A 26,146-nucleotide genomic window follows, 5' to 3' on the forward strand; every position below is an offset into this window, starting at 1 on the left:
ATAAAAAGGCCTAAGGCTTAGGCATACTAGTTCAATGTCGGAGTTACAGACTTTCCACCAGTGTTCTCGCCTGCAATTCTCTCGGTAACTGGGGGGCGAGTGTGTAGCTAGGCCGGAGCAGTAAGAGTTGGTCTCGGGTATAGTGCAGGACCGCCTCCGACATGAAGTCCTGATTCACTAGCATGGAGTTGCATGTAATCAGCCATACAACTAAAATCAGCATCAGTCCTCTTAATAAAAACAGCATCGTGTAACACAGATCGAGCACTGTGTTAAAAATAAATAAAGTTTGATCAAATAAAAGAATAAATAACACACTAAAAACAAACACAAACACACGGCAGCAGAACAGAGCAGCGCCACCGGAAGTGAATCACTGTACAGTTGGTTGAAAACAACTCGCTCAAGTGTCTTTGCAATGAATGGAAGAAGGGATACCAGTCTGTAGTTTTCTAAGAGTGCTGGGTTTAGAGTGGGTTTCTTAAGCAGGGGGTAACTAGAGCCTGTTTAAATGCTGTGGGAAAGGTACCAGTGTGAAGGGAGGTGTTGATGATGTGAGTAAGTGCAGGTATAACTGAAGAAGAAATGGCTTGAAGGAGGTGAGTGGGGATAGTCTTGAGAGGAGGTGAGATAGCCAGTCTTGGGCTACAGGGTGATATGGCTGCAATCTGAACAGTGACACTTGTAATGTAACGTTGAAATGTTCTGTTGCCCAGAGAGAAACAAAATATGTGGTGTCGGAGGAAAAGATATACAGGAGACGAGAGCTGGCGTATTTTCCCCAGGTTTAATAAAGTGACTTCATTTTATTAAATAAAATGACGTCACACTGATCGGCATACATGGGGATAGAGTGAGAGAAAGTATACAAATAAAAGAAAGAGTAAGAAAGAGTTCTCCTGCTCAACTTTCACATGCACCATCTACACACATGTGCAGTTCTAATTTTACCCAGAATTACCGTAAATGCTGGTGATCGTGAAGTGACTGTTACACAGTTTTTAGTACATTGTTGTCATGTAAACATACCCTTAGATTAGATTTGAATCTGTTCATTAAAAAAACAGCTTCTAGTCACTAAAATATAATTGTAATTTAACTGTTGAAATCTGGAAGTCATAGAAAGAATACTTTTTATTTATTTTTTCCCCCTTTGTTCATTAAAAAGCATGAAGTCATCATTAGGCATACACAGCAGTCATAAATCATTACAATAGAAGTCTAATTTATTTGTTAAAACTTGAAGCCATAGAAAGAACATCTCTTTTATTTTCCATTAAACATACAATATAATACAATATTTACACTGCAAAAAATGCTTTGAGATTACATACCAGAGATTATTTTACAGATATTTTTGCTTGTTCAAAGCAGAATGCACAAGAATTTTCTCTCACAAGAATGGAGCTTTAAAGGGTTAGTTCACCCAAAAATGAAAATTCTGTCATTTATTACTCACGCTCGTGCCGTTCCACACCCGTAAGACCTTCGTTAATCTTCGGAACGCAAATTGAGATATTTTTGTTTAAATCCGATGGCTCCGTGAGGCCTACATAGGGAGCAATGACATTTCCTCTCTCAAGATCCATAAAGGTACTAAAAACATATTTAAATCAGTTCATGTGAGTACAGTGGTTCAATATTAATATTATAAAGCGATGAGAATCACGGAGCCATCGGATTTAAACAAAAATATCTTAATTTGTGTTCCGAAGATGAATGAAGGTCTTACGGGTGTAAAACGGCACGAGGGTGAGTAATTAATGACAGAATTTTCATTTTTGGGTGAACTAACCCTTTAATGATGCAACCGTTTTTCATCCGCTAGAGGTCGCTAGAGGCCTATTCAAAACAAAGGTGTAGCTTGATGACGCCAAGTTTGAGTGCTGAATCTTGGGACATGTGGTCTTCACCTCACAGCCGGTGGAAAAGAATAGGGATAGGACTCGGGCAGAAATCATGTTCATGAATGAGATTATTAACGTTACTGTAGTATGAAGCAGAGCAGGAGCGAGTGTTGTGGGAGCTGAACGAGGCCGCTGGAGCGATTGATAATGAGAGACAAACATGACACACTCCTCACGAGCAGCAGAACTTTTATTATGCCACAGTCGCCGGCGATGCTTCTTTTGGTCAAGCGTATAAGGTAACGCAAAAACGATTTGAAAAACGATCATATTTAACAGCGCTGAGGTAACGCAGCTCTGTTTATCATACTAGATACATTTGAGTGTGTTGAAAATGATGTTATAACGTTACTCTGTGTGTCGTTCACTCGGCGGCTGCTGTGAGACACTGTTACACACTGCAGTAAGATAGACTGACTTAAGAATTTATTAAATGTTGGATGGCTTGTGTTGATAAATGGCATGCAATTAATTTTAAAACGTATTGTATGATGGAGAAAATTCTGTATTACTGTTACTAAAAATAAAGCTGACAGGCTTTATTGCCTTGACAGGCGACTCCCAGATATGTCCCGTATCCTTGGTTGAAATAGCAGTTTTCTCACGATTTACAAACACTTTGAAACATTTGGGATATTGTAAGTACTCAACTGAACAAAATATATCACACTGGCCTAGTGGTTTTTGGATATTTTACTGCAAAAATCTTACATATTGCAGCTTTAATGTAATGAAATAATGAAAGCATTATGGGTAGAATCTCTCTAGAGTCTATTTTGATTCATCAACACAGTTTCACTGATGATCGAATAGGAACCCCAAACCCAGGATAGAGCGGTTGAGTGAATGTGGTCTGGACTGTGTGGATGAGGCTCATTGTGTCTCCAGAGACGCTGTAGAAGGACAGAGTTCCTGCTCTGTGATCCACATACACTCCTATTCTACTGCTGCTGATGGGCTTTACAGGGAGTTCAGTCTCTATGTCATTGTGTATGAATGTGTATCTGAAGGAAGAGCAGAACAAACTCCAGGACTGATCATTATATCCAAACAAACACTCTTCATCCCGTCCCTTCCTGCTGATGCTCTTATATGACACTGATATAAACATACATCTTCCACTCCACTCAATCTCCCAGTAACAGTGTCGATCACACACACTCTCTCTACACAACACCTGACACACAACATCAAATCTGTCTGGATGATCAGGATACGACTGCTCTGTGTCAGTGTAAGTAATCACTCTGTTCTCCTCAGACAGATGGAGGTTTTCATTCACTGTGTTCAGATCCAGAGTGAGCTGATGGGAATCTGATGGAGATAAAACACATCACAATCAGGAATTATGAATCTGATCTTTTAATGTAGCTGAACTCTTCATGTTCAATATATCAGCAGTGTCTCAGTACAGTTTACCAGATATCCTGTGCAAATCATTTACATGATCAACTCTAAAACTCTTCTGTCATGTTTTCTTTCTCCTTCTACAGGAAGAACATGAACACACTCAGTGAGTTTTTCTGCTTGTTTTCTTAGTGACTTACATTGTAGGAAGTCGTTCCTGGTCCTGGGAACAATGTTGGTGAAAGTGACTGTGGAAATCAACAGACATGAAGAGTGTGATTATCATGTCAAGAGAAAATGATCCCTGCATCCGTTCCTAAGACATTTCTAATATGATCTTCTACATGATATGAGATGATGGAGGATCATTTCTGAGAGCAGATGAATCTCCAGGACTTTACCTCTGTCCGAGATCTTCTTGAGCTCCTCTTTGCAGAAATCCTCCAGTTTGTCTTTCAGCTGACGGACAGATTCTCTCAAGACATCAAAAGAGGAGAGAGAACTGAAGAGATCATCATTTACGTCTGTAGATTCAGGAGGAGCTGAGAGAGACTGGAAACTCTACAGAAAACAGAAATCAAAGCTCATCACCTCCACACTTCAGACAATAACCTGCACTACTGTCAGATTTGAGCAGCTCTGACTGTTTAAGCTGCCCTGTCAATCATCTTGTCACAGTTAAAATCCTCCACATTCAATTTAATTTAATTTTCTACTGTTTCGGAGAAAAATGTAGTTGCACGTTGATCTGCCAGTCATGGGTCTTTCATGCGGAGAACTCTCCTCAACTTGATGCATTTAAAAGTTGATGAACAAACGCATCGTTATAAAAGTTCACAATGAAATATAATGTGGATAACATTTAATAAATATTTTTCGTCAGGTTAGATACTGATTATTAATCACTCAAACCCCTTTATCTTAACCGCTCTGCTTAACCGTCGGTCTCGCACATCCGTCATGTTTGTAGTTTTTTTTTTTTTTTAAACACTTTTTATTTGTACTTGTAGTTCTAATCGAATCCTCACCCACAACGCAAAGTGTTATGGGCAATATTAGCTGTTTGAGTGTGCACAGATCTGCACTTCGGATTCTAACCGGAAAAACCGACCATCCGGGTGTCTTTGGAATACTCATTTCAACATACTAGGATTTGGGACACACTAATTCTATTTTCGAATACTATTAAGGACGGATAGTATGAGAATTGGGACGCAGCAATGGTTTTTTAAACATATTAGAAAGTGATCTGTGATCATAAATCAAAAATATTTAGTGTGTTTTGAAATTACATATTGAAAAATGAAGGACAGCAACAGCAAAATTACACAAGTGTTGGATGGTTATGACCAATTTAAAAAAAAAAAAAAAAAAAAAAAATTGTCCACAAAACATGAAAGTGATTCATTCACATGTAGAAAAAAAATCTAGAGGTCAGTAATACACAAATGCCCTGTCCAAATACCCACAATTGCGGTCTTTGCACTTGACCACTTGTCTACTTACATGATGTATTTCCTGTATTTGGCCCAAGTGTTCAAGTGGGCGTGAAGAACTTGTAGAAGTGTGTGTAGAACTTTTGATTACCCGATGCAAAAAATGCAAGTGTTTACAGCTTCTTCTTTTTTTCAAATTATTATTTTTAATACTTTGCATTTTAAAATACACTTCTAAATGTCTGTTCAGTGGTCGTTATGTAACTAACAGAAGACACAATTTTAAAATTGTGGTGCTTCTTTAGGTGATAAAAAGCAGTTGCAAATGATAAACAAAATACACATAGCCCACTCATCTTCATAATTAATTTAACTTACAGTCGTATGTTTTCCTTGACATCTCACGATTTCGGGACATGTGAGTTCCCAAACATAATGCATGATGGGATACGCTTAGCCTCAAATACCGCTCCGAAGCGGTATTCGAGATAGTGTGGGTTTAGTGTGCATTAAGGGCACTGCACTTGGGCATTTTTAAGACATGGGACAGTCTTGCACACTTACTTCCTGTCGCGCACACAAGCTCTCAAGTGACCAAGACCGCAAGTGTGGGTATTTGGACGGCATAACATCTTGTTGTTTGTTTTAATCACAGTTTGCTAAATTCATATGTGATTTTTTTTTTTTTTTCATTAATTTAATTTACTTAGAATGTGAAGCAGTATTACTAAACAATAATTGAATATATGCTGGGACTAATTTAATTTTTAATAAAGTACTTTGTGTTAAAAGAAAAACAATTATAAAAAAATACATATCAATTTTTATCAGGTTTGAAGATCATCTGATGCAACTTTAGTGAACATTACTCAAAATTTGTAATTTGTACATAAATGCATTTGTAAGTGGGTCTCTTTTTTTCTCAAAAGAAGATCAGATGAGAGTCTGACTGATGATTATATAATAACCGAACACACAGATCAACACTTCAGTCAACGGCTCATTCTGCTCTCATGAAATGTTTCTCTGTGAGTCTCTTGCTGAAGTCCACTATGATCCTGTTCTTCTAGATCTCTGTTACCTGCAGGAAATGGATGTGATCCTGTGTGTGTGAAAGCTGCTCCAGCTCAGCGTCTCTCCTCCTCAGATCATTGATCTCCTGCTCCAGTCGCTCCAGTCGTCCTTCAGCTCGACTCGCCTGCAGTCTTTTCCTGATCTCTGATCCGCTGTGTGGCCTCAGAGCGGCTTCTCTCAATGGAGCGGATGAGCTCAGTGAAGATCCTCTCACTGTCCTCCACTGCTGTCTGTGCAGAGCGCTGTTAGGACACACATCACAATCACACAGTGGCTTCAGTGAGTCCTGACTGAGACTTCTCAAACTTCTCTTCTTCTCCAGACTCACCTTATGAGACTCCACAGCCTCTCTCAGCTGCTGAAGATCTTTCTCTCTCTGCTGGATCCTCTGCTGGAACAATCTCTGCGTCTCCTTCAGCTGGTGCTAAAGGACAAACCAATAACAGCAAATGTCACATTATACTGCTGTCACTATATCATCCTGTGAAGAGATTTTTTGTGTCTATAAATGTTTATGGTGTATTTTCACCATATTTTCTGTTAAGTTCAATATGGAGCATAAATACACTCAGCAGTGAAAGTCCAGCAGCTACTGTTCACTTCTGCTGACGGCTGCAGTGTGAATGATGTTACCTGATCATATGGGTGACAATATAAACAGTGTCAACATTATTTCATCAGTGTCTAGTTTCATACCTGTTTCTCTGTCCTCTGTGCTGCAGCTGATACAGTGTCGTGGTTTTTATGTTCATCCATCGTACACAGCACACATATACACTTCTGGTCAGTGCGACAGAAAACCTCAAGGAGTTTATCATGTGTTTGGCAGATCATCTCCTGCAGTCGTCCAGTGGCTTCAGTCACTTTATGTGGCTTACGTGAGTGAAATTCCTCATGACGTTCAAAATGAGTTTGACAGTAAGACTCCAGACACACCAGACAGGACTTGACAGCTTTGTGTTTTCTTCCAGTACAGACGTCACACTGCACATCTCCAGCTCCAGCGTAACAGTCAGCAGGAAGTTTAGTCTTCTTCAGTTTCTCCACCACTTCAGCCAGCATGGTGTTTTTAGCTAAAGCAGGTCTTGGACTGAAGGTCTGTCTGCACTGAGGACAGCTGTAGACTCTCTTCTGATCCTCCTGATCCCAGCAGCCTGTAATACAGCTCTTACAGTAACTGTGTCCACAGGGAATGGCCACTGGATCCTTCAGGAGATCCAGACACACTGGACACAGGAACTCATTCTGATCCACTGAAATTCTGGCTTCTGCCATTTTACTGCATGAATACAGAGACACAAACACACAACAGCTCAACTGCACTTCAGTTTCTCTTTCCCTGAACTCATGCAATTTCTACTTCCTGGTTCTATTTTAGTGCCATGTGCAAAAGTCACAGATCATAAAACGTCCACTAGATGTCAGTCTCAGACAGACTCAAAGAATAAGAGTTACAGAGAATCAGGACAACACCATTAATAACTGCAGTAATACCTCACCCTAATTATCACATCTATGCAGTGCTGTAATTGATTTAAACTATTTAAGAATATGGAAGAAACAATATGGATCCTTCACGAGATCCAGACACAATGGACAGATGAACTCATTCTGATCCACTGAAAATCTGGATTCTGCCATTTTACTGCATTAATACAGAGACACAAACACACAATAGCTCAGCTACACTTCAGTTTGTCATTCCCTAAACATCATAAAGCCTCATTCCTACTGAGTTCATATTCTACCATGCTTCAACACACCTGGATGTTATTTTAAAGTAAATCCAAAAACCTTTATTAATTCAGGTCTGATCAGTTACAGTTGGAACTAAACTCTGTTAAATAAACCTCATTGGTTTATTTAACAGAGTGTATTGAAGGTGTGCTGTATTCGTTCATTCATTGCCACTGCCTGGCTTGCTTAGTTGGCGACACTTAATATTCAGAAATATTTTTGAACTGTTATACGAACTGTCCTATTGTCTTTGTTTACGTCTCCTGCCACTTGTTTGTTACCATAGATGTTTAATTAATGATCACAGCTGTTTGTATGCGAGTTCATTATCATTGTATAGTTAAGTTTATGTGTTTCCTCAGTTCATGGTCAGTTATTGTTTGTTTGTAGACACACTGTTAAGTTTATTTTATTATTAAATATATTCATATTGAATATACCTTTTGACCTCATCTTCATATTTGGATTCCTTAATCTGTGACAGAATAACTGACCGTAAAATAGTTTATGCAGCTGAATTTGCTGCATTGTCCAGGAGGGGCCAAAATTTGTTGGACTACAACCTTCAATTCTGCCACCTTGCCATTCATTCATCATTTGATGACAAAACCATTAAATCTCTGTATTGGATCAGGGAGAATTATGAACATCAAATAGACCTTGAAGAAATGCAAAGATGTAGTTGGAGGGATGCAATAATGCTATGTCTGGAGAGGTTCTACCACTGGTCGGACCATCTCATCACCGGACCCAGAGCCCAGCCCACTACCACCCTGCGACACTGACTGAGAGCTGGAGCTACACACAGATGGAGCTGCCAATGTCAAGAGAAGCGGATGTGCCCACCAGAGCCTGAGCCCCTTACTTCTGTGGTAGATTTCCCCTACGCACCTGACCTAAATTAACCTGGTGTCCCTGACACCTACAAGAATTATCCTCAGGTGAATCCCTCTCTTCCCCCAAAGGTTGACGCCTAAGTGTAACTGCTCTGACCGCATATGATGCCTAAGAGTTATAGTTACCTGACCGCAATCAACCCCGCCTAAGAGTCTCACTCTAAGTCGAACAAGTTACACTCTAAGTTGCAGCACTGCACAATAACCAGAGACTCCAGTTGTTGTCCTAGAATATGCTTTAATCACGACCGGAGGACCTTGTATCAATCACAGAGAATCCCACCAGCAAACAGAATACAACAGTTTATATAGTTTAGGACCATGGTAAAGCATCCTACAATATTAGTTCTTCATATGTCAAATCCTCCTGTTACTAGATAAAGCAAGACCTGCCAAAATCATGTGTTTATTAGTTCGTTGGTTACTCAATATCATGGGGCTATTATTTTTAGATAGTTGTCTAGCTGTCCCTAAGTTTCATTTCCACTTTTCTTATATTTGGACATGATTCAGATACACACTGACTTAGGCCCAAGGTTTGAGAACATTTAGGTTTCAAAAGCATATAAATGTTATTCCTGCATGGAAAAAGAAATGTTAGTTATGATTAATTAAAAAATTCCATCACACATCTCACCTGTCTTGCAAGTCTTCCACTGAGCCTGTGACAGAGGAAATACTAGTGGAGTTTGAGGGAATAGAGGAGTTCCCCACCCATAACCTTGGCAAAGCTGGACTGGGACCCTCTTCTACCACCATCTCTAGCTCCAGCCCTGTCTTCGTTGTCTCCTGTAAGCCCCATTGTTCACCCTCTACCTCCTCACTACATCGAGAACTAACTTGGGGCATCCCATGAGCCATCCTCGACTGGGCTGGGGGCCCTCCACCTCAGGGGGTCTTCATGGCAGCTCTGTCATGGTCGTTGATGCCATCAGTGTCGTGTGGATCCATCTACTCTCCAATCTGCACTCAGGGTACCATCCCCATTGGCAACGATGATACCCAGGGGATGGGGACGGATGACGGGGAATCTGTCCCCACGGTGGCATAAAACTCTGTACCACCATGGTTCCTCCCTCTGGTAATGCCACCACGGGGCACTAGGCTGGGCATCTGGGTATCATCCTGTTATCACATCACATCATTCTGGCTTTTACCATCTTCTGCTCCGCCCTGGTCACATCCATCATCACAACCTCTGGTTCCTCCCTGGCATCTCCTGCCAACCAGCCCTCCTAATACCAACCCCTTTGCCTGCTCCTCGTCCACCTCCTGAACCACCTCCTCTCCCTTACCATGGTGCAGGAGGGGGTCAGTTTGGACTTCTTAATCTGTGACAACTTGAATTTAATTTTATATGTATGTTTTGTTGAAAGGTTCATTTGAAGTTCATAATCACCATTAAGGCCCCGGTATACTTCAAACAAAGTTCTTTTTCGTTCTTCGTTTAGGGGTAAAACGAAGTTCGAAATGCGTGACCAGTGATATACTGTAAACGAACATCTGACGCCGCCCACACTGCTGAGAGCAACGGTTAGATGAATACGTAAATATGTGCCGTGCACTTTCTTCTCAGTAACAAAATACACACAACAAAAATGAGAAAACAGCAAGCATTTATTATAGAAAGCATAAGAAAAGCGTCTAATCATAACAACATGGGTATGTTAGCACGAGCTCTGCAAAGTAGCACTCCAGTCACGTCACGTCTTCATATAGCACTTTATTCAATAGATTGCTTAAAATCAAGCAGCTTTACAGTATCAAACATGAAAAACAGTGTTAGTGCCTCATTTTTTTTTTTTTACAAGCACAACTTCATTTTGTACTATAAAGCGGCTATCTAGTGTGTTCATGTTTTCACCCACAAAGATCTTACCTCAACGAACTCAAAACTCAAAAACAGGAAATTAGTCAAAGACGCGTCCCACGCAAGTGAAGGCGGAGCCTCAGCGCACACCTCCTGTTACGTTATTGTCACTGACCAATGGTAGTACGAAGGCGTTTTGCAGCTGGAGCGAACTTTTCCTGAAAGTTTGCTTTGGCAAGCCGTTTCGAACTTACAAAAAAAAAAACACAAAACGAACTTCGTTTTGGCCTAATTTTGTTCGAAATGACGTCACATCAGTTCGTTCTTCGATTTCATTCGAAGTATACCGGGGCCTTTATGGTGATTACTAGGGGTGTGATAGACGGTTAGCTCATGAGACGAGACACAAGATTAAGTTCATGAGAGTGAGGCAAGACAAGATTTTACACAGTTTTTTTTAAGATTTCCTCAATGACGAAATACATAAGTAGTAAAATGGTCATGGAGAGCCACTGCCCTGCAGAGTTTAGCTCCAACCCTAATCAAACACACCTGAAGCAGCTATTTAATGTCTTCAGGGTTACTTGAAAGCTAATCCAGTGGTCTCAAACTTAGTCCCTGGAGAGATTATACACATCTGATCCAACTCATCAAGGTCTTCATGATTACAAGGAACTTCCAAGAAGGTGAGTTGAAGCTAGTTGGAACTAAACTCTGCATGACTGAAGTTGCCCTTCCCTGATCCAAAGCATTTGATTTGTGAACACCACACACTGTTTAAAGAACTTTACAGAAGAAATCTCATTCCTAAGCATCACTTCATGATTCATTTTCTTAGATGTTTAATGTCTAGGGGATGCATTACAAGGCAAATAATTTAAAATGTATTTATTTTTTAATAGAAATTTGAGATTGCGGATGTGAAATTGAAAACAGATTGTGTGACAAACGCTTGTGTGAGGTGGTTAAGCTGCATTAACTAATTACTTTTGACTAATTAATAAGCTAGAAACACCTAGGATCAGCGATGAGATTGCTAGCTGGAACCAGCTTCCAGATGTCACCACAGGAGTCCCAATAGCAGCCATATTCAAGTCCAGATTGACAACTTATGCATTTTCCTCACTGAATAAAATAATAAATATAGCACTCTATTATTTAATTGCATTATAAAGTTTATCTTATTCTATGTATAATATTTCATTTACATTATAGTATTTCCAGGGCAGTTTCTAGACATTTGGAGGCCACACCCCTTCTAATAAAAAGCACTTGAAACAAATATGATTCCTAACCTTTTTATTAAACATCGGTTATTAAAATGTGTATATTTTTATAAAACTTGTAACCAATGTAATTCTTATTTGTTTGTTGAGGATGCTATTTTTTCAAACAATTTGTTCAATAATTTATTTATAGTTACACATCCATTATGAACAGTTTCATCTATTCTATAAGTAAAATAAGAAAAAAAAAAAGAAGAGACATTACATTGCCAAAAAACAAGTACAGATGGACACTTCCCAGACATTACTTCAGTAAATTAACATCTGTGCTTTAATCGTTTTTTGGACAGGATTTACCCCTCCTACTGAACCAATATAGACTATATCGTCATCATAATATGTATTGACAGAATTTTCATATTTAGGTGAACTATCCCTGTGATTTCTTCACACAATTTTATGATTCTTTTTCAATTAAAGCAGTAATGTACACATCAGCAGAATTTAGAAGATATACAGAGTTTAGGTACTTTTTTTAAAACATTCAAATGCTCTAGTGCTAGTGCAGTTGTACCCAAACTCGGGTACACAGACAAAATTCAAAATTAATTCTTACCTTAACCTAAATTATCATTAAGTCCTAACATGTATACTCCAGGGGGTAAATAAAGGCCTTTTGGTTTTGTAAGAAAAATCTCCATATTTATAACTTCATAAACTATAATCACTGACTTCTGTTAACGGCCGTATGTGAGTTTAGTTCTAGCTGAAGAGTGACCTCAGACCCACTGCATGTGATCATGTTATTTTTGAGTGTAGCCTACATTTCACACAAATACATACACTATATTGCCAAAAGTATTGGGACACCCCTCCAAATCATTGAGTTCAGGTGTTGCAATCACTTCCATTGCCACAAGTGTATAAAATCAAGCACTTAGGCATGCAGACTGCTTCTACAAACATTTGTGAAAAGAATGGGTTGCTCTCAGGAGCTCAGTGAATTCAAGTGTTGTACCGTGATAGGTTGCTACCTGTGCAGTAAGTCCATTCATGAAATTTCCTCACTACTAGATATTCCACGGTCAACTGTTAGTGGTATTGTAACAAAGTGGAAGCAATTGGGAATAACAGCAACTCAACCACAAAGTGGTAGGCCACGTAAAATCACAGAAAGGGGTCAGCACATGCTGAGGCGCATAGTGCGCATAAGTCAGCAACTTTCTGCAGAGTCAATAGCTACAAACCTCCAAACTTCGTGTGGCCTTCAGATTAGCTCAAGAACAGTGCGTAGAGAGCTTCATGGAATGGGTTTCCATGGCTGAGCAGCTGCATCCAAGCCTTACATCACCAAGTGCAATGCAAAGCGTCGGATGCAGTGGTGTAAAGTACGCCACCACTGGACTCTAGAGCAGTGGAGACATGTTCTCTGGAGTGACCAATCACACTTGCCAGGAGAACAGTACTTGCCTGACTGCATTGTGCCAAGTGTAAAGTTTGGAGGATTATGGTGTGGGGTTGTTTTTCAGGGGTTGGGCTTGGCCCCTTAGTTCCAGTGAAAGGAACTCTTAATGCTTCAGCATACCAAGACATTTTGGACAATTTCATGCTCCCAACGTTGTGGGAACAGATTGGGGATGGCCCCTTCCTGTTCCAACATGACTGCGCACCAGTGCACAAAGCAAGGTCCATAAAGACATGGATGAGTGAGTTTGGTGTGGAAGAACTTGACTGGCCTGCACAGAGTCCTGACCTCAACCCGACAGAACACCTTGAATTAGAGTGGAGACTGTGAGCCAGGCCTTCTCGACAACATCACTGCCTGACCACACAAAAAAACGCTTTTAGAAGAATAGTCAAAAATTCCCATAAACACACTCCTAAACCTTGTGGAAAGCCTTCCCAGAAGAGTTGAGGCTGTTGCATTTTAAATACTTTCCACACAATGAACAAAATTGGAGTCTCACATAAGCATGACTTATCAGGAATATCTGAACATGTAATGGTAAAGATTCTTTTAACCACATTGATCACAATTAATTGTGAATCTTCATGTGGGAATTAAGGGTTCCTTTCCGAGTGAAACTCTTTCCACACTGATCACATGTGAATGGCTTCTCTCTAGTGTGACTGATCATGTGATTCCTAAGGTTTATTTCTGTTGTGAAGCTCTTCCCACACTGTTGGCAGGTGAAAGGCTTCTCTCTGGTGTGAATGTTCATGTGTTTTTTAAGGTTTCCCTTTTTCAGTGAAACTCTTTTCACAGAGGGCATGTGTAAGGCTTTTCTCCAGTGTGAACTCTCATGTGGGCATTAAAAGTTGTTCTTTGTCTAAAACTCTTTCCACACTGAGAGCATGTGTAAGGCTGCTCTCCAGTATGAATTCTCATGTGGGCATCTAAAGTTGTTTTATATGTAAAACTCTTCCCACATAGAGGGCATGTGAAAGGCTGCTCTCCAGTATGAGTTCTCACATGGTTATGAAGGTTTACTTTTCGATTGAAACTCTTTCCACACAGTTTGCAGGTGAAAGGCTTCTCTCCGGTGTGAATTTTCACGTGATTATTAAAAGTTGGTTTGTGTGTAAAACTCTTTCCGCATTGAGGGCATGTGTAAGGCTGCTCTCCAGTGTGAATTCTCATGTGGCTTTCAAGGCTTGCTTTTCGATTGAATCTATTTCCACACTGATCACATGTGAACGGCTTCTCTCCAGTGTGAATTTTCATGTGGCCTTTAAGATATTCTTTTTGAGTGAAACTCATCCCACACTGTTGGCAGGTGAAAGGTTTCTCTCCAGTGTGAATCCTCATGTGACTCATAAGATGTCCTTTTTGAGTGAAACTCTTTCCACACTGCTGGCAGGTGTAAGGCTTCTCTCCAGTGTGAATTCTCATGTGGCTTTTGAGGCTTCCATTTTTAGTAAAACTATTTCCACACAGTTTGCAGGTTAAAGACTTCACTTCAGTGTGAATTCTAACATGCCTTTTAAGGATTACTTTTTGACTGAAACTTATTCCACACTCTTGGCAGGTATAAGGCTTCTCTCCAGTGTGAATTCTCATGTGGTATTTGAGACGTCCTTTTCTGCCGAAACGTTTTCCACACTGTTGGCAGGTGAAAATTTCTCTTTTTCGTGAAGTCTTTTCAGTCTGTGAGCAACCAATTGACTTTTCTTCAGTAATAAGATCATGATTCTCATACTGGTCTTTCTTTTCTATTTCATTCAGTTCTTGACTCTCCTCTTTCAATGCCATCAGGTCTAAGGCAAAAAAGACAAATACAAGTTTAGCCCAGTTTAATGAAACAAAGCAACAAACATAAAAACCAACATAAAGTAATAAAACAACAACATGCATGTTAGATACTAGAGCTGCATGATTAATCGTTAAAACTATTGCTAATGACCTATAAGGGTCTAAATGGTTTAGCTCCTGTGTACTTAACCGATCTTCTATTGCCCTACAATCCTTCACGCTCTTTAAGATCACAAAACTCTGGACTTCTGGTTGTACCTAGGATAGCTAAGTCCATTAAAGAAGGGAGAGCGTTTTCACATTTGGCTCCGAAACTCTGGAATAGCCTTCCTGATAATGTTAGGGGCTCAGACTTGCCCACCCAGTTTAAATCCAGATTAAAGACACATCTCTTTAGCCAAGCATTCACATAATACATCTCATACCAGATCAATTGCGCATGACTATCTTTGCTTAATGTTATGAACAGCAGCTACGCTAATTATTCTCCATTTGCTTTTCTGCTTTACCTCGGGACACCCGTTTTAAATTGATGTATTTTTTAAATAGCCTGAAGCAACGACCATTTTGTCAAAACCTCTAGAAAATTACGTTATTTTGTTTAGCTGTCTAATGTTTGTATCTTCAGAATCATTGGGGAAATCACAATCTCCATTTTAAACAAAAATATTGCGATTCTCAATTTATCCAGAATCATGCGGCTCTAATTGTGCACTAAGCTATTAAGATAAGTGTTAAATGCAATCTCGAAACCTCTTGTTAACTCTTCACATTCTTTGGGACACATCCATAGCCTTAGCCAAGGCTGCAAAACTGACTCCCTGTTACAAATATGGTTAGAACTATCACTTCTACCACTAAAGATTGCTTTCTAAATAATCTTCCTGATCAGTTTCATCTCCTCGGCATACCAGTTATTTTATAACAGAAGTGTCCAAACTCGGTCCTGGAGGGCCACTGTCCTGCAGATTTTAGCTCCAACTTGCCTCAACACACCTGCTTGGAAGTTTCTAGTATGCCTAGTAAGACCTTGATTAGCTGGTTCAGATGTATTTAATTGGGGTTGGAGCAGGATTGGACACCCCTGGCTTAGAATAACTCGATATTACAACAGAAACTATTGACTCTCTCATTTCCAGCACTTTAGACACAGTTGTTCCTTTGCATTTAAAGAAAATTAAGGAAAATAGTCCAACGCCGTGGTACAACAAGCACACTCGGGTTAAGAGAGCAGCCCGAAAAAGTGCAGCTGCAAGAAAACAAAACTGGAGGTGTTTCGCATTTCATGAAAAGAAAGCATTATTGCATACAGAAAAGGGCCTTAAAAACTGCTAGATCTGCTTATTTTCCGACTCTCTTGGGAGAAAACAAACAACCCTAGGAATTAATTTGATGCAGTGGCTAAATTAATGAGAAATAAAGCTTCAACTTCAGATGTTTTCAAACAGCACAGCAGAAATAACTTTATGAACTTCTTTACTTACAAGATTGATAATATTAGAGAGAAAAGTATAACCATGCAACCGTCTACTACAGTATCGCATCAGACAGTGCATTGTAGTGTCCCTGAGGAAAAATTCAATTCATTTATTGCTACAGGAGAGGAAGAATAGTCTAAATTTGATAAATTATTAAAATCAACAAATGCATGTTAGACCCTATACTAAGCTACTCAAACGTGTTGCGTAACATGAGAATGAACCTCACTGGTTCTTGCTGAAGCTCAAACATGCTGCGTAACACACGAGAATGAACCTCATTGGTTCTTGAGGAAGCTTAAACATGCTGCGTAACACGAGAATGAACCTCATTGGTTCTTGCACATCAAACGAAAATGCTTGAGCTTACATTTATCACAACTGATTTGAGTTGATGAATGTTTATATGTGAATAAAAGTCTAAATTCAATCTGTTCTTCATATTATGATTGTGTCTGTTCTTTCACTCAATTCATATGGATTAGTTTTACAATCTCTTTATGAACTTTTAGAAGCGTCAAAGTGATGGTTGCATAGCTGTCAACGGAGGGACAAAAAGCTCTCAGATTTCATTTAAAATATCTTCATTTGTGTTTTGAAGATAACCAAAAGTCTTACGGGTTTGAATTGACATGAGGGTGAGTAAATGATGACAGTTTGTATTTTTGGATGAACTATCACTGTAATAGGCATGTCAATACAACAAACTCAGTGTGGGGACCATAGAAAGTCTATTTCTATGATACATAAGATTTCATTCCACATGCTATGGAAAAGAATACAAAATTACTCTTAGTGATTCTTTAAAAATATCGTTAATTTCTGTAGAGCTGGACATTAGAATTTGGATCAAATTGACTGAGTTCAGCTTTGAGAATGAAACCAACCTGTTTGTTCCTCAGTTTCTTCATGTGTGACTCTGAATGTTTCTTCAATCTTTATGTCTTCACTCTCCTCTTTTATAAACTCCATCTTTATAACAGCGTGTCGCGTGGATCTCAGTCGCTTCACCAGGAGTTTTTCTGTGTGTTTGGATACTTTGTCCTGTTTTAGATAAGAAAAATTAACAGAAAGAAAAATAAATCCAAACTAAATCTCTGAGTGTGTCTCAATCAGATCTTGTTCAGTAGTTCAGTGCACTGGTAATAGAATCAGTGAAAATGAGAATTAATGGACTTAAATGACCTGATAAGCCAAAAACTAGCAACTAGCACTACAAACCCGATTCCAAAAAAGTTGGGACACTGTACAAATTGTGAATAAAAAAGGAATGCAATAATTTACAAATCTCATAAACTTATATTTTATTCACAATAGAATATAGATAACATATCAAATGTTGAAAGTGAGACATTTTGAAATGTCATGCCAAATATTGGCTCATTTTGGATTTCATGAGAACTACACATTCCAAAAAAGTTGGGACAGGTAGCAATAAGAGGCCGGAAAAGTTAAATGTGTATATATAAGGAACAGCTGGAGGACCAATTTGCAACTTATTAGGTCAATTGGCAACATGATTGGGTATAAAAAGAGCCTCTCAGAGTGGCAGTGTCTCTCAGAAGTCAAGATGGGCAGAGGATCACCAATTCCCCCAATGCTGCGGCGAAAAATAGTGGAGCAATATCAGAAAGGAGTTTCTCAGAGAAAAATTGCAAAGAGTTTGAAGTTATCATCATCTACAGTGCATAATGTCATCCAGAGAATCTGGAACAATCTCTGTGCATAAGGGTCAAGGTCGGAAAACCATACTGGATGCCCATGATCTTTGGGCCCTTATACGGCACTGCATCACATACAGGAATGCTACTGTAATGGAAATCACAACATGGGCTCAGGAATACTTCCAGAAAACATTGTCGGTGAACACAATCCACCGTGCCATTCACCGTTGCCGACTAAAACTCTATAGGTCAAAAAAGAAGCCATATCTAAACATGATCCAGAAGCGCAGGCGTTTTCTCTGGGCCAAGGCTCATTTAAAATGGACCGTGGCAGAGTGGAAAACTGTTCTGCGGTCAGACGAATCAAAATTTGAAGTTCTTTTTGGAAAACTGGGACGCCATGTCATCCGGACTAAAGAGGACAAGGACAACCCAAGTTGTTATCAGCGCTCAGTTCAGAAGCCTGCATCTCTGATGGTATGGGGTTGCATGAGTGCGTGTGGCATGGGCAGCTTACACATCTGGAAAGGCACCATCAATGCTGAAAGGTATATCCAAGTTCTAGAACAACATATGCTCCCATCCAGACGTCGTCTCTTTCAGGGAAGACCTTGCATTTTCCAACATGACAATGCCAGACCACATACTGCATCAATTACAACATCATGTCTGCGTAGAAGAAGGATCCGGGTACTGAAATGGCCAGCCTGCAGTCCAGATCTTTCACCCATAGAAAACATTTGGCGCATCATAAAGAGGAAGATGCGACAAAGAAGACCTAAGACAGTTGAGCAACTAGAAGCCTGTATTAGACAAGAATGGGACAACATTCCTATTCCTAAACTTGAGCAACTTGTCTCCTCAGTCCCCAGACGTTTGCAGACTGTTATAAAAAGAAGAGGGGATGCCACACAGTGGTAAACATGGCCTTGTCCCAACTTTTTTGAGATGTGTTGATGCCATGAAATTTAAAATCAACTTATTTTTCTCTTAAAATGATACATTTTCTCAGTTTAAACATTTGATATGTCATCTATGTTGTATTCTGAATAAAATATTGAAATTTGAAACTTCCACATCATTGCATTCCTTTTTTATTCACAATTTGCTGTGTCCCAACTTTTTTGGAATCGGGTTTGTAGAAATAAATTAAGAGAACATAAATTATATGAACCAGTCCCTCCAGAATTCCACGATTCTGCGATCACAGAATATAATGCAAAATCGAGCAAACTCTGCAATATTTGGAAAAGCTTACCATTTTCTAAATTCCCGCTGATTTTGGGCCTAGACGCTTCGGACATCCGCGACATGGACACTTGCGCACCATTTTTAAAAAATATAGCAATACCAAAATACAAACAATGTAGAATAGCTTGAATACAGCGTGCATCTCCCTCAGACTGTAAATGAAGCTCGGGCGCACCAGATAACACGTCAGCAGCGTCTTACGTCAGCAGCGTCACTGCAGAGCCATGAACACGGATTGACGACAGACCCGGAAGAGAAGACAATGCTGAATAAAGTCGTAGTTTTTGTTATTTTTGGACCAAAATGTATTTTCGATGCTTCTAACTAAAATTCTAACTAACCCACTGATGTCACATGGACTACTTTGATGATGTTTTTATTACCTTTCTGGACATGGACAGTATACCGTACATACATTTTCAATAGAGGGACAGAAAGCTCTCGGACTAAATCTAAAATATCTTAAACTGTGTTCCGAAGATGAATGAAGGTCTTACGGGTTTGGAACGACATGAGGGTGAGTAATTAATGACATAATTTTCATTTTTTGGGTGAACTAACCCTTTAACTATTATTTATCAGGTACAGAATATAACATGTTTTTTTTTGTTGTTTTTTTTTCAGAAACTCCAACAGAGATTTTCAGGATGTTATATTTCTCACACATTTGAAACAAACTTTATTTTATACATTGAAAGCTATATAGCACTATTAACTTTCATTAGACTGTAGATGTAAAAGAATGCAGGGCTCGACATTCATAAGTGGATTTTTTGAAGGAGCAAGTGAAAGAGAAATTTACTTGCCTGGCTGGACAAGTAACCTGATTAAAACGCCAAAAAAATAATAATAACAACAACAACAGCAACTATGGAATCACCAAAACCATCAGCTATATCGGTGAATATTTTGAAGCGTTAAATGACGGAATTCATTTTACGATAAACTGATTGACGATATGAGGAGCGAAATTAGACTTTACTCATAAATAAAATGTTCATTAATTACCATGTTACATTCAAAATTAATTCATTCGTTTCTGAGTATAATTCTGTATAATTGTACAAACGGCTTGTATTGATTTAAACACTTTAAATGATTTAAAACACAAACCTTTCTTCAGCAGAATCACAACAAATGCAGGAGCTCGGCGCAGCCTTATGAGGTCATGCTGCCACACCAAAATAAAAGTCCCGTTCACAAGATAGTAGAATAATAGGAATCGACACAGAAAAAAACATTCAAATGAAAAGATAAAGGATTCATTTATATGTAAATGTAAGCATGTGTGAAGCGATCATAATTATAATAATACCAACCACAGAGCATTTGTGATTTTCTCAGTCAAAGATAAAGTCAAGTATCTTGATCTTAAAAGATTGGAAAGAATGTTTAAATATTTCGAACTAGTTAAAAATCTGTAGATCAAAATTAAATGTGTGGTTAAAATTGAGTCCTTATCATAATATATCCATCTCAGTTTTTCCCAAAAATATGAGGGCAATCAATAAAATGTAAACTTTGATTAAAGTGCATTATATATAACTACTAAACTTAAACTTTCAAACTGAAAACCTTCAAACTTCAAAAAACTACTTCAAACATTCTGACTAGGCTTTTTCAACCCAACTTAAAGTACACATGAAATCAAAATTGACCGTATTTATTTTGTTAGCTCAAATTGCTAGTTTTCTGGTGAACAATTCATCCGTGCAAGTCAATCCACACAAAAAATTGTTTGGTTTCGTAATATTTAATCAAAATCTGAAAATGCTCCTCCCCTCTGCAACGGTGCCCCTTCTCTAATGACATCAGTTTGACGGCTTGGGTTGAAAACGCTTAAACCACTCCCCTCCGTCTGCTATGAGCGAGAGATGGAGAGGAGGAGCGCTAAAATAAAACTCTGCCCTCTGTTCAATATTCCGTTTCACTTGGAAATACGTCACAACACTGGAGAAAAGTCGTTAGCAACTTCTGGTTCACGCTGACTTGAAAGTTTGTCTACAATCTTTTTTTTAGTTGTTGTTGTTTAGGTGTTGTCAGATGTACTAAGCATAAGCATAATATTTAAATAAAAAAAAAATATAGGCTACATTTCATTTGCATGATACTTTAGTCACTTAAAAATGATAAAGCCTCATTCAACAAAACAAACTAGGAGCAGCCTCTTTAGGTTAGGTAGGGCACGTGCTTGGACTAGCAAAATAAATGGGCAACCTTCTGTTCATCAGAAGTTTCAATCAATATGTAGTTTAGTCAATCATGTTTGTCTCATGTTGAGCATGTACAGGTGCTGGTAATATAATTAGAATATCATCAAAAAGTTGATTTATTTCACTAATTCCATTCAAAAAGTGAAACTTGTATATTATATTCATTCATTACACACAGACTGATATATTTCAAATGTTTATTTCTTTTAATTTTGATGATTATAACTGACAACTAAGGAAAATCCCAAATTCAGTATCTCAGAAAATTAGAATATTGTGAAAAGGTTCAATATTGAAGACACCTGGTGCCACACTCTAATCAGCTAATTAACTCAAAACACCTGCAAAGGCCTTTAAATGGTCTCTCAGTCTAGTTCTGTAGGCTACACAATCATGGGGAAGACTGCTGACTTGACAGTTGTCCAAAAGACGACCATTGACACCTTGCACAAGGAGGACAAGACACAAAAGGTCATTGCAAAAGAGGCTGGCTGTTCACAGAGCTCTGTGTCCAAGCACATTAATAGAGAGGCGAAGGGAAGGAAAAGATGTGGTAGAAAAAAGTGTACAAGCAATAGGGATAACCGCACCCTGGAGAGGATTGTGAACAAAACCCATTCAAAAATGTGGGGGAGATTCACAAAGAGTGGACTGCAGCTGGAGTCAGTGCTTCAAGAACCACTACGCACAGACGTATGCAAGACATGGATTTCAGCTGTCACATTCCTTGTGTCAAGCCACTCTTGAACAACAGACAGCGTCAGAAGCGTGTCGCCTGGGCTAAAGACAAAAAGGACTGGACTGCTGCTGAGTGGTCCAAAGTTATGTTCTCTGATGAAAGTAAATTTTGCATTTCCTTTGGAAATCAGGGTCCCAGAGTCTGGAGGAAGAGAGGAGAGGCACACAATCCACGTTGCTTGAGGTCCAGTGTAAAGTTTCCACAGTCAGTGATGGTTTGGGGTGCCATGTCATCTGCTGGTGTTGGTCCACTGTGTTTTCTGAGGTCCAAGGTCAACGCAGCCGTATACCAGGAAGTTTTAGAGCACTTCATGCTTCCTGCGCGTCTGGTGTGAACGCACCATAAGTGTGTCTCTTTCAAAAGATGATTGAGAGTCTGACTGATGATTATATAATAATCGAACACACAGATCAACACTTCAGTCAGAGATGGGCAGAAATACATTAAAAAGTATTTAGTTACTCAGAGTGGTTTGTGGCTCGAATTCATGTGTTTCAATGGCAACACTACCAATGCCGAAATGAATCTGCAGCAGTCAGATGCTACAGGTCAGAGCTCTTGTTAAGTTGTTTATGTTTTTTTTTTTTATTGTAATGTTATGTGCTTTGAGACATGAGGTAACATCAGCGATGAAAGGGCCCTTGCACCCGGGCTCACCGCCACCCAATGGCCTTAGGAAAACAGTGAACAGTGGGCGACATGCATGTAAGCGAGTAATACAGGAGAATTATGACAAAGTCATACAACAACTTCCTGTTTTGTGGCGTTAATGGCATACATTAGCACTTAGCCAAGTGTTGCATTATATAACGTGTTTATAATATGTTTGGTACTTCGTGGCATATTGAAATGTGTTCCTGGGAGTGAATTACAATGTAAAGCATGCCATTTCCTGCTGCCAGCAGGTGGCGCTATGACTAACCGAATATTGGCAAATAGATGTCTTTAGGCCAGGACTCTTATCACACATGTGAAGTTTGGGGCAGATCGGACATTGTATGCCTGAGTTACAACAGCTTCCTCTTTCATGGCGAAACATCAGACTTTGTCAGTCTGCCACGGACACGCCCTCCAGCGAAAACTCAAGATCTTTGCAATTTAACATGGCTAAAGCCTTAAGATTAGACTGACTATATATGATGTGGTTCTGTTTGAATCTCTATGAGGAGTTAATCACAGTGTAAAACATGTAATTTTCTGTTGCCCGCAGGTGGCGCTATGACTGTAACTGAATTTTGCCATGTAGATGTCTTCAGACCAGGACTGTAATAAAACATGTGAGGTTTGGGGCAGATTGGACATTGTATGCCAGAGTTACAACAACTTCCTGTTCCCTTTCGAAAGGGAACTCTACTCTGCGTTTCAAACGCTTTGGGGAACGTCACACGTGAACCGATGTCTGAAAGCCAAGGAATCAAACCACTCCAATCCTATTGGCCGGCAACTGCCTATGACATCATCATAGCGCGACCCGGAAGTATAAAGGAGCGCCTAGAGAACCAGTCAGTATCTTTTCATCTTTCGGGACTGTTCTGTCTGATCGCGATTGTATTGAATCCGGTAAGAGTATCTATATTATGCCTTACAAACGTTCAAGAGAGTGTGTTCATCCGTGTCCCAGGTTTTGACACTTGATATACACATTTCTGGGCATTTTCTGTCTGGGAGAGGAGCGCGCATAGACAGTGCTTGAGGGCGCTGTCTGTGTTTTTCTGTTATTTACAGACAGAAAAACACTATCGTGACGCTCTGTTCTCGTTTGGCACTCTTCTCAAGGGAAGAGGTGTCCGCATCTGTGACTGGTGGTTCTGGCCCCATTTGTGCTGAGGCAAAACAGCGGCTGCAATCATGGGGCTTGCAGGTGAGCTCGTTGGGAAGTTTGAGAGAGGTGTATCTTCTCTCAGCCCCCCGGAGCTGACGACAATGAGTTGTTGGATGACGATGACGTCCGTGTTTGAAGTTGTCGCGTCCAGCAGCTGAGATGGATGATCGATTGTAAACACTGCGCCGTTTGTAATCGATTGCCCAGCTGCACACGTGTATATATATATATATTTATATATATATTTTATAAATATATATCATGCTCGGATGCTTCTTATGGTCAGACTGATGGCTGGGCCCATAGTGATTATTTTTCTGACGGCTCGCTTTTTTCGGTTTGATAATGAGAGGATCTTTTAGGCATAAAAGAACCCTAGATTCCATCCTTTCATGTAGAGAAAAAGAAGAATGAGGAATCTTCGGTCTTCGAGCCGCAGGAAGGTAAGCCGGGTCTATATTTTATGTTTTATAATATGACGACCTTGTTTTTCCTGTATAGATTTTTCTGAGCATGTAGACAGCCAGGAGGCTGGTCCGTCTCGAGCTGAGGCTCAGAGACAGGGCCAGAGGTCCAGTATGGCCGCTCGGGCGCCTCCTCCTTTTCGGAGCAAGTCACAGAGACGGCTGGACTCGAGGAGGAAGAAGCAGGTTTAAGCGAGGTGATCGATCACATACACCAGTAGCGTTGGTAATCGATTCTCATTGCGAGAGCGGCTTTACATCTGAGTTTGCTAGAGTAGGTTTGAGTTAGCACTCGTCACTTCAGTTAGTATCTATGTTTAGGTCGGCCTTAATCGGCTGCCTGACATTGTTTGCTTGTTGAGCTTCGCTTTATTTCCTCTTATCTATGGAGATTCAGAGGTGAAGCCCAGGCGTTGTTATGCGTGGGGCCCCGTAGGCCCACAGCTTAGCGGCCCAGGCTAGGACTAGGTTTAGGTGTTTATTGTTATAAACCACGCTTGGTATTACTATCCCTTGTTAGGTTGTATAGTTCCTAGTTCTGGCCTCCTCCTGAGGGAGTTGTTAGTCCATATGCCCATTTCGCCCTTATTAATAGTGTAGGTGCAATGACTGAGGTTAACAGCTAAGGTAGCAGGCTGTTATTAGCCTCCCTGGTGCTGTTTTCTCAGGTGGTAGGCCCTTATCTTTGCGTAGATAAGTGTATGCAGTGTATGCTAGGCCCCACTATCTAGAACTTTATTCATGCTATGAATTTGTCTTTCCCCTGAGCCCCTTGAATTTACATTGAAGTTTGAGTTACGGTGCTAGCTTTTTAGCTTCCGTCCTCTAGGGTTCAGTACAGATCTATAATTCTGTTTGGTGAGAGCATTTATCCTCTTTAGGATGGCATGTATTTACAAAGCATTCGTTTGCTTTGAGTTCTAGTTGTTGCCCTACATGTATGTGAGCTTTACTCTAGTGCTGCCAAAGGTTAGCACCTGTTCTCATAATAGTAGGCTTGTGTTAGCCTCTATTTAAGAGCGTGGTGACTATTGTACTCCCCGGTTAGGGTTTGTGTGTTTCACTGAGTGCATCACCTGTTGGATTGCACACTCAGGTTGAGTGTAGAGAGTCTTACTTTCAGTTTGGTCTCTGTTAGCTCCCGCTAATTGATCATTGCCACAACAGCTATATTGCATATAACTGTAGGAGTTGTAGGCTCCATTGGATGTAGCCTCCTTCTAGTTTGCAGCTTATGTTTACAAGCGTTGCTGGTATATGATCATGAGTTTTGCTCACGTAGTTTAGCACTGCCACAGGTTTATGCTCGTGTCCGTTTGAGGTTGTAGGCCTTGTAGGCCTCCCTTAGACCATGTTAACATTTCATTGTACCCTGTAATTATGTGACTTATGGTACAAGCTAGTTACCCACAACGGTTTGTTGGGTTTAGAGGCGGTCCCCTTTGAGCTTGGTCCCCTTTACAACCACTAGCTTTTACTTAGATGTTAGATGTACTTAGTTAGAGGTGCTTTTCAAAGCGTTTGAAACGCAGAGTCTCGTTCCCTGTTCTCAGGGAACCATGGTTACATACGTAACCTGAGACGTTTCATGGCGAAACATCAAACTTTGCCAGGCCGCCACAGACACGCCCTTCGGCAAAAACTCTAGATCTTCGCAATTTAATGTCTCAAAGGCCTTTAGATTAGACTGACCAAATATGATGTTGATCTGATTAAAGCTGTAGGAGGAGTTTGTTAAAGTACAACTTGTAGAAATTGCAAAAACAGCCAAATTTGGCTTAGAAAATTTAAAATATCTCACTTCCTGTTGGGTTTACAGATTTTGCACC

General features: G+C 39.8%; 1 protein-coding gene and 1 pseudogene across 12 annotated transcripts in view; both read right to left on the bottom strand.

Moving 5' to 3' along the window:
* The window catches only part of LOC127511152 (gastrula zinc finger protein XlCGF8.2DB-like), a 227,952-nt gene that overhangs the window by 11,232 nt on the left and 190,574 nt on the right, over positions 1-26,146 (bottom strand). For 3 of the 12 annotated variants that reach the window (XM_051891769.1, XM_051891771.1, XM_051891764.1), the window contains exon 2: positions 17,052-17,208. The exons of 2 other annotated variants lie outside the window; for them this stretch is intronic. In XM_051891769.1, coding sequence (XP_051747729.1) covers positions 17,052-17,136 — 85 coding nt within the window. In that variant the 5' untranslated portion in view covers positions 17,137-17,208. Of the gene's footprint in view, positions 1-11,491; positions 14,692-17,051; positions 17,209-19,086; positions 20,171-20,192; positions 20,252-26,146 lie in introns of those variants that run through there. 7 more of the 12 variants (XM_051891783.1, XM_051891784.1, XM_051891786.1 and 4 more) reach the window with 5 other exon arrangements.
* Positions 1,206-7,114, bottom strand: LOC127511124 (tripartite motif-containing protein 16-like; annotated as a pseudogene).

This window comes from Ctenopharyngodon idella, chromosome 4 (assembly GCF_019924925.1).
Source record: "Ctenopharyngodon idella isolate HZGC_01 chromosome 4, HZGC01, whole genome shotgun sequence".
NCBI classification, from domain to species: domain Eukaryota; kingdom Metazoa; phylum Chordata; class Actinopteri; order Cypriniformes; family Xenocyprididae; genus Ctenopharyngodon; species Ctenopharyngodon idella.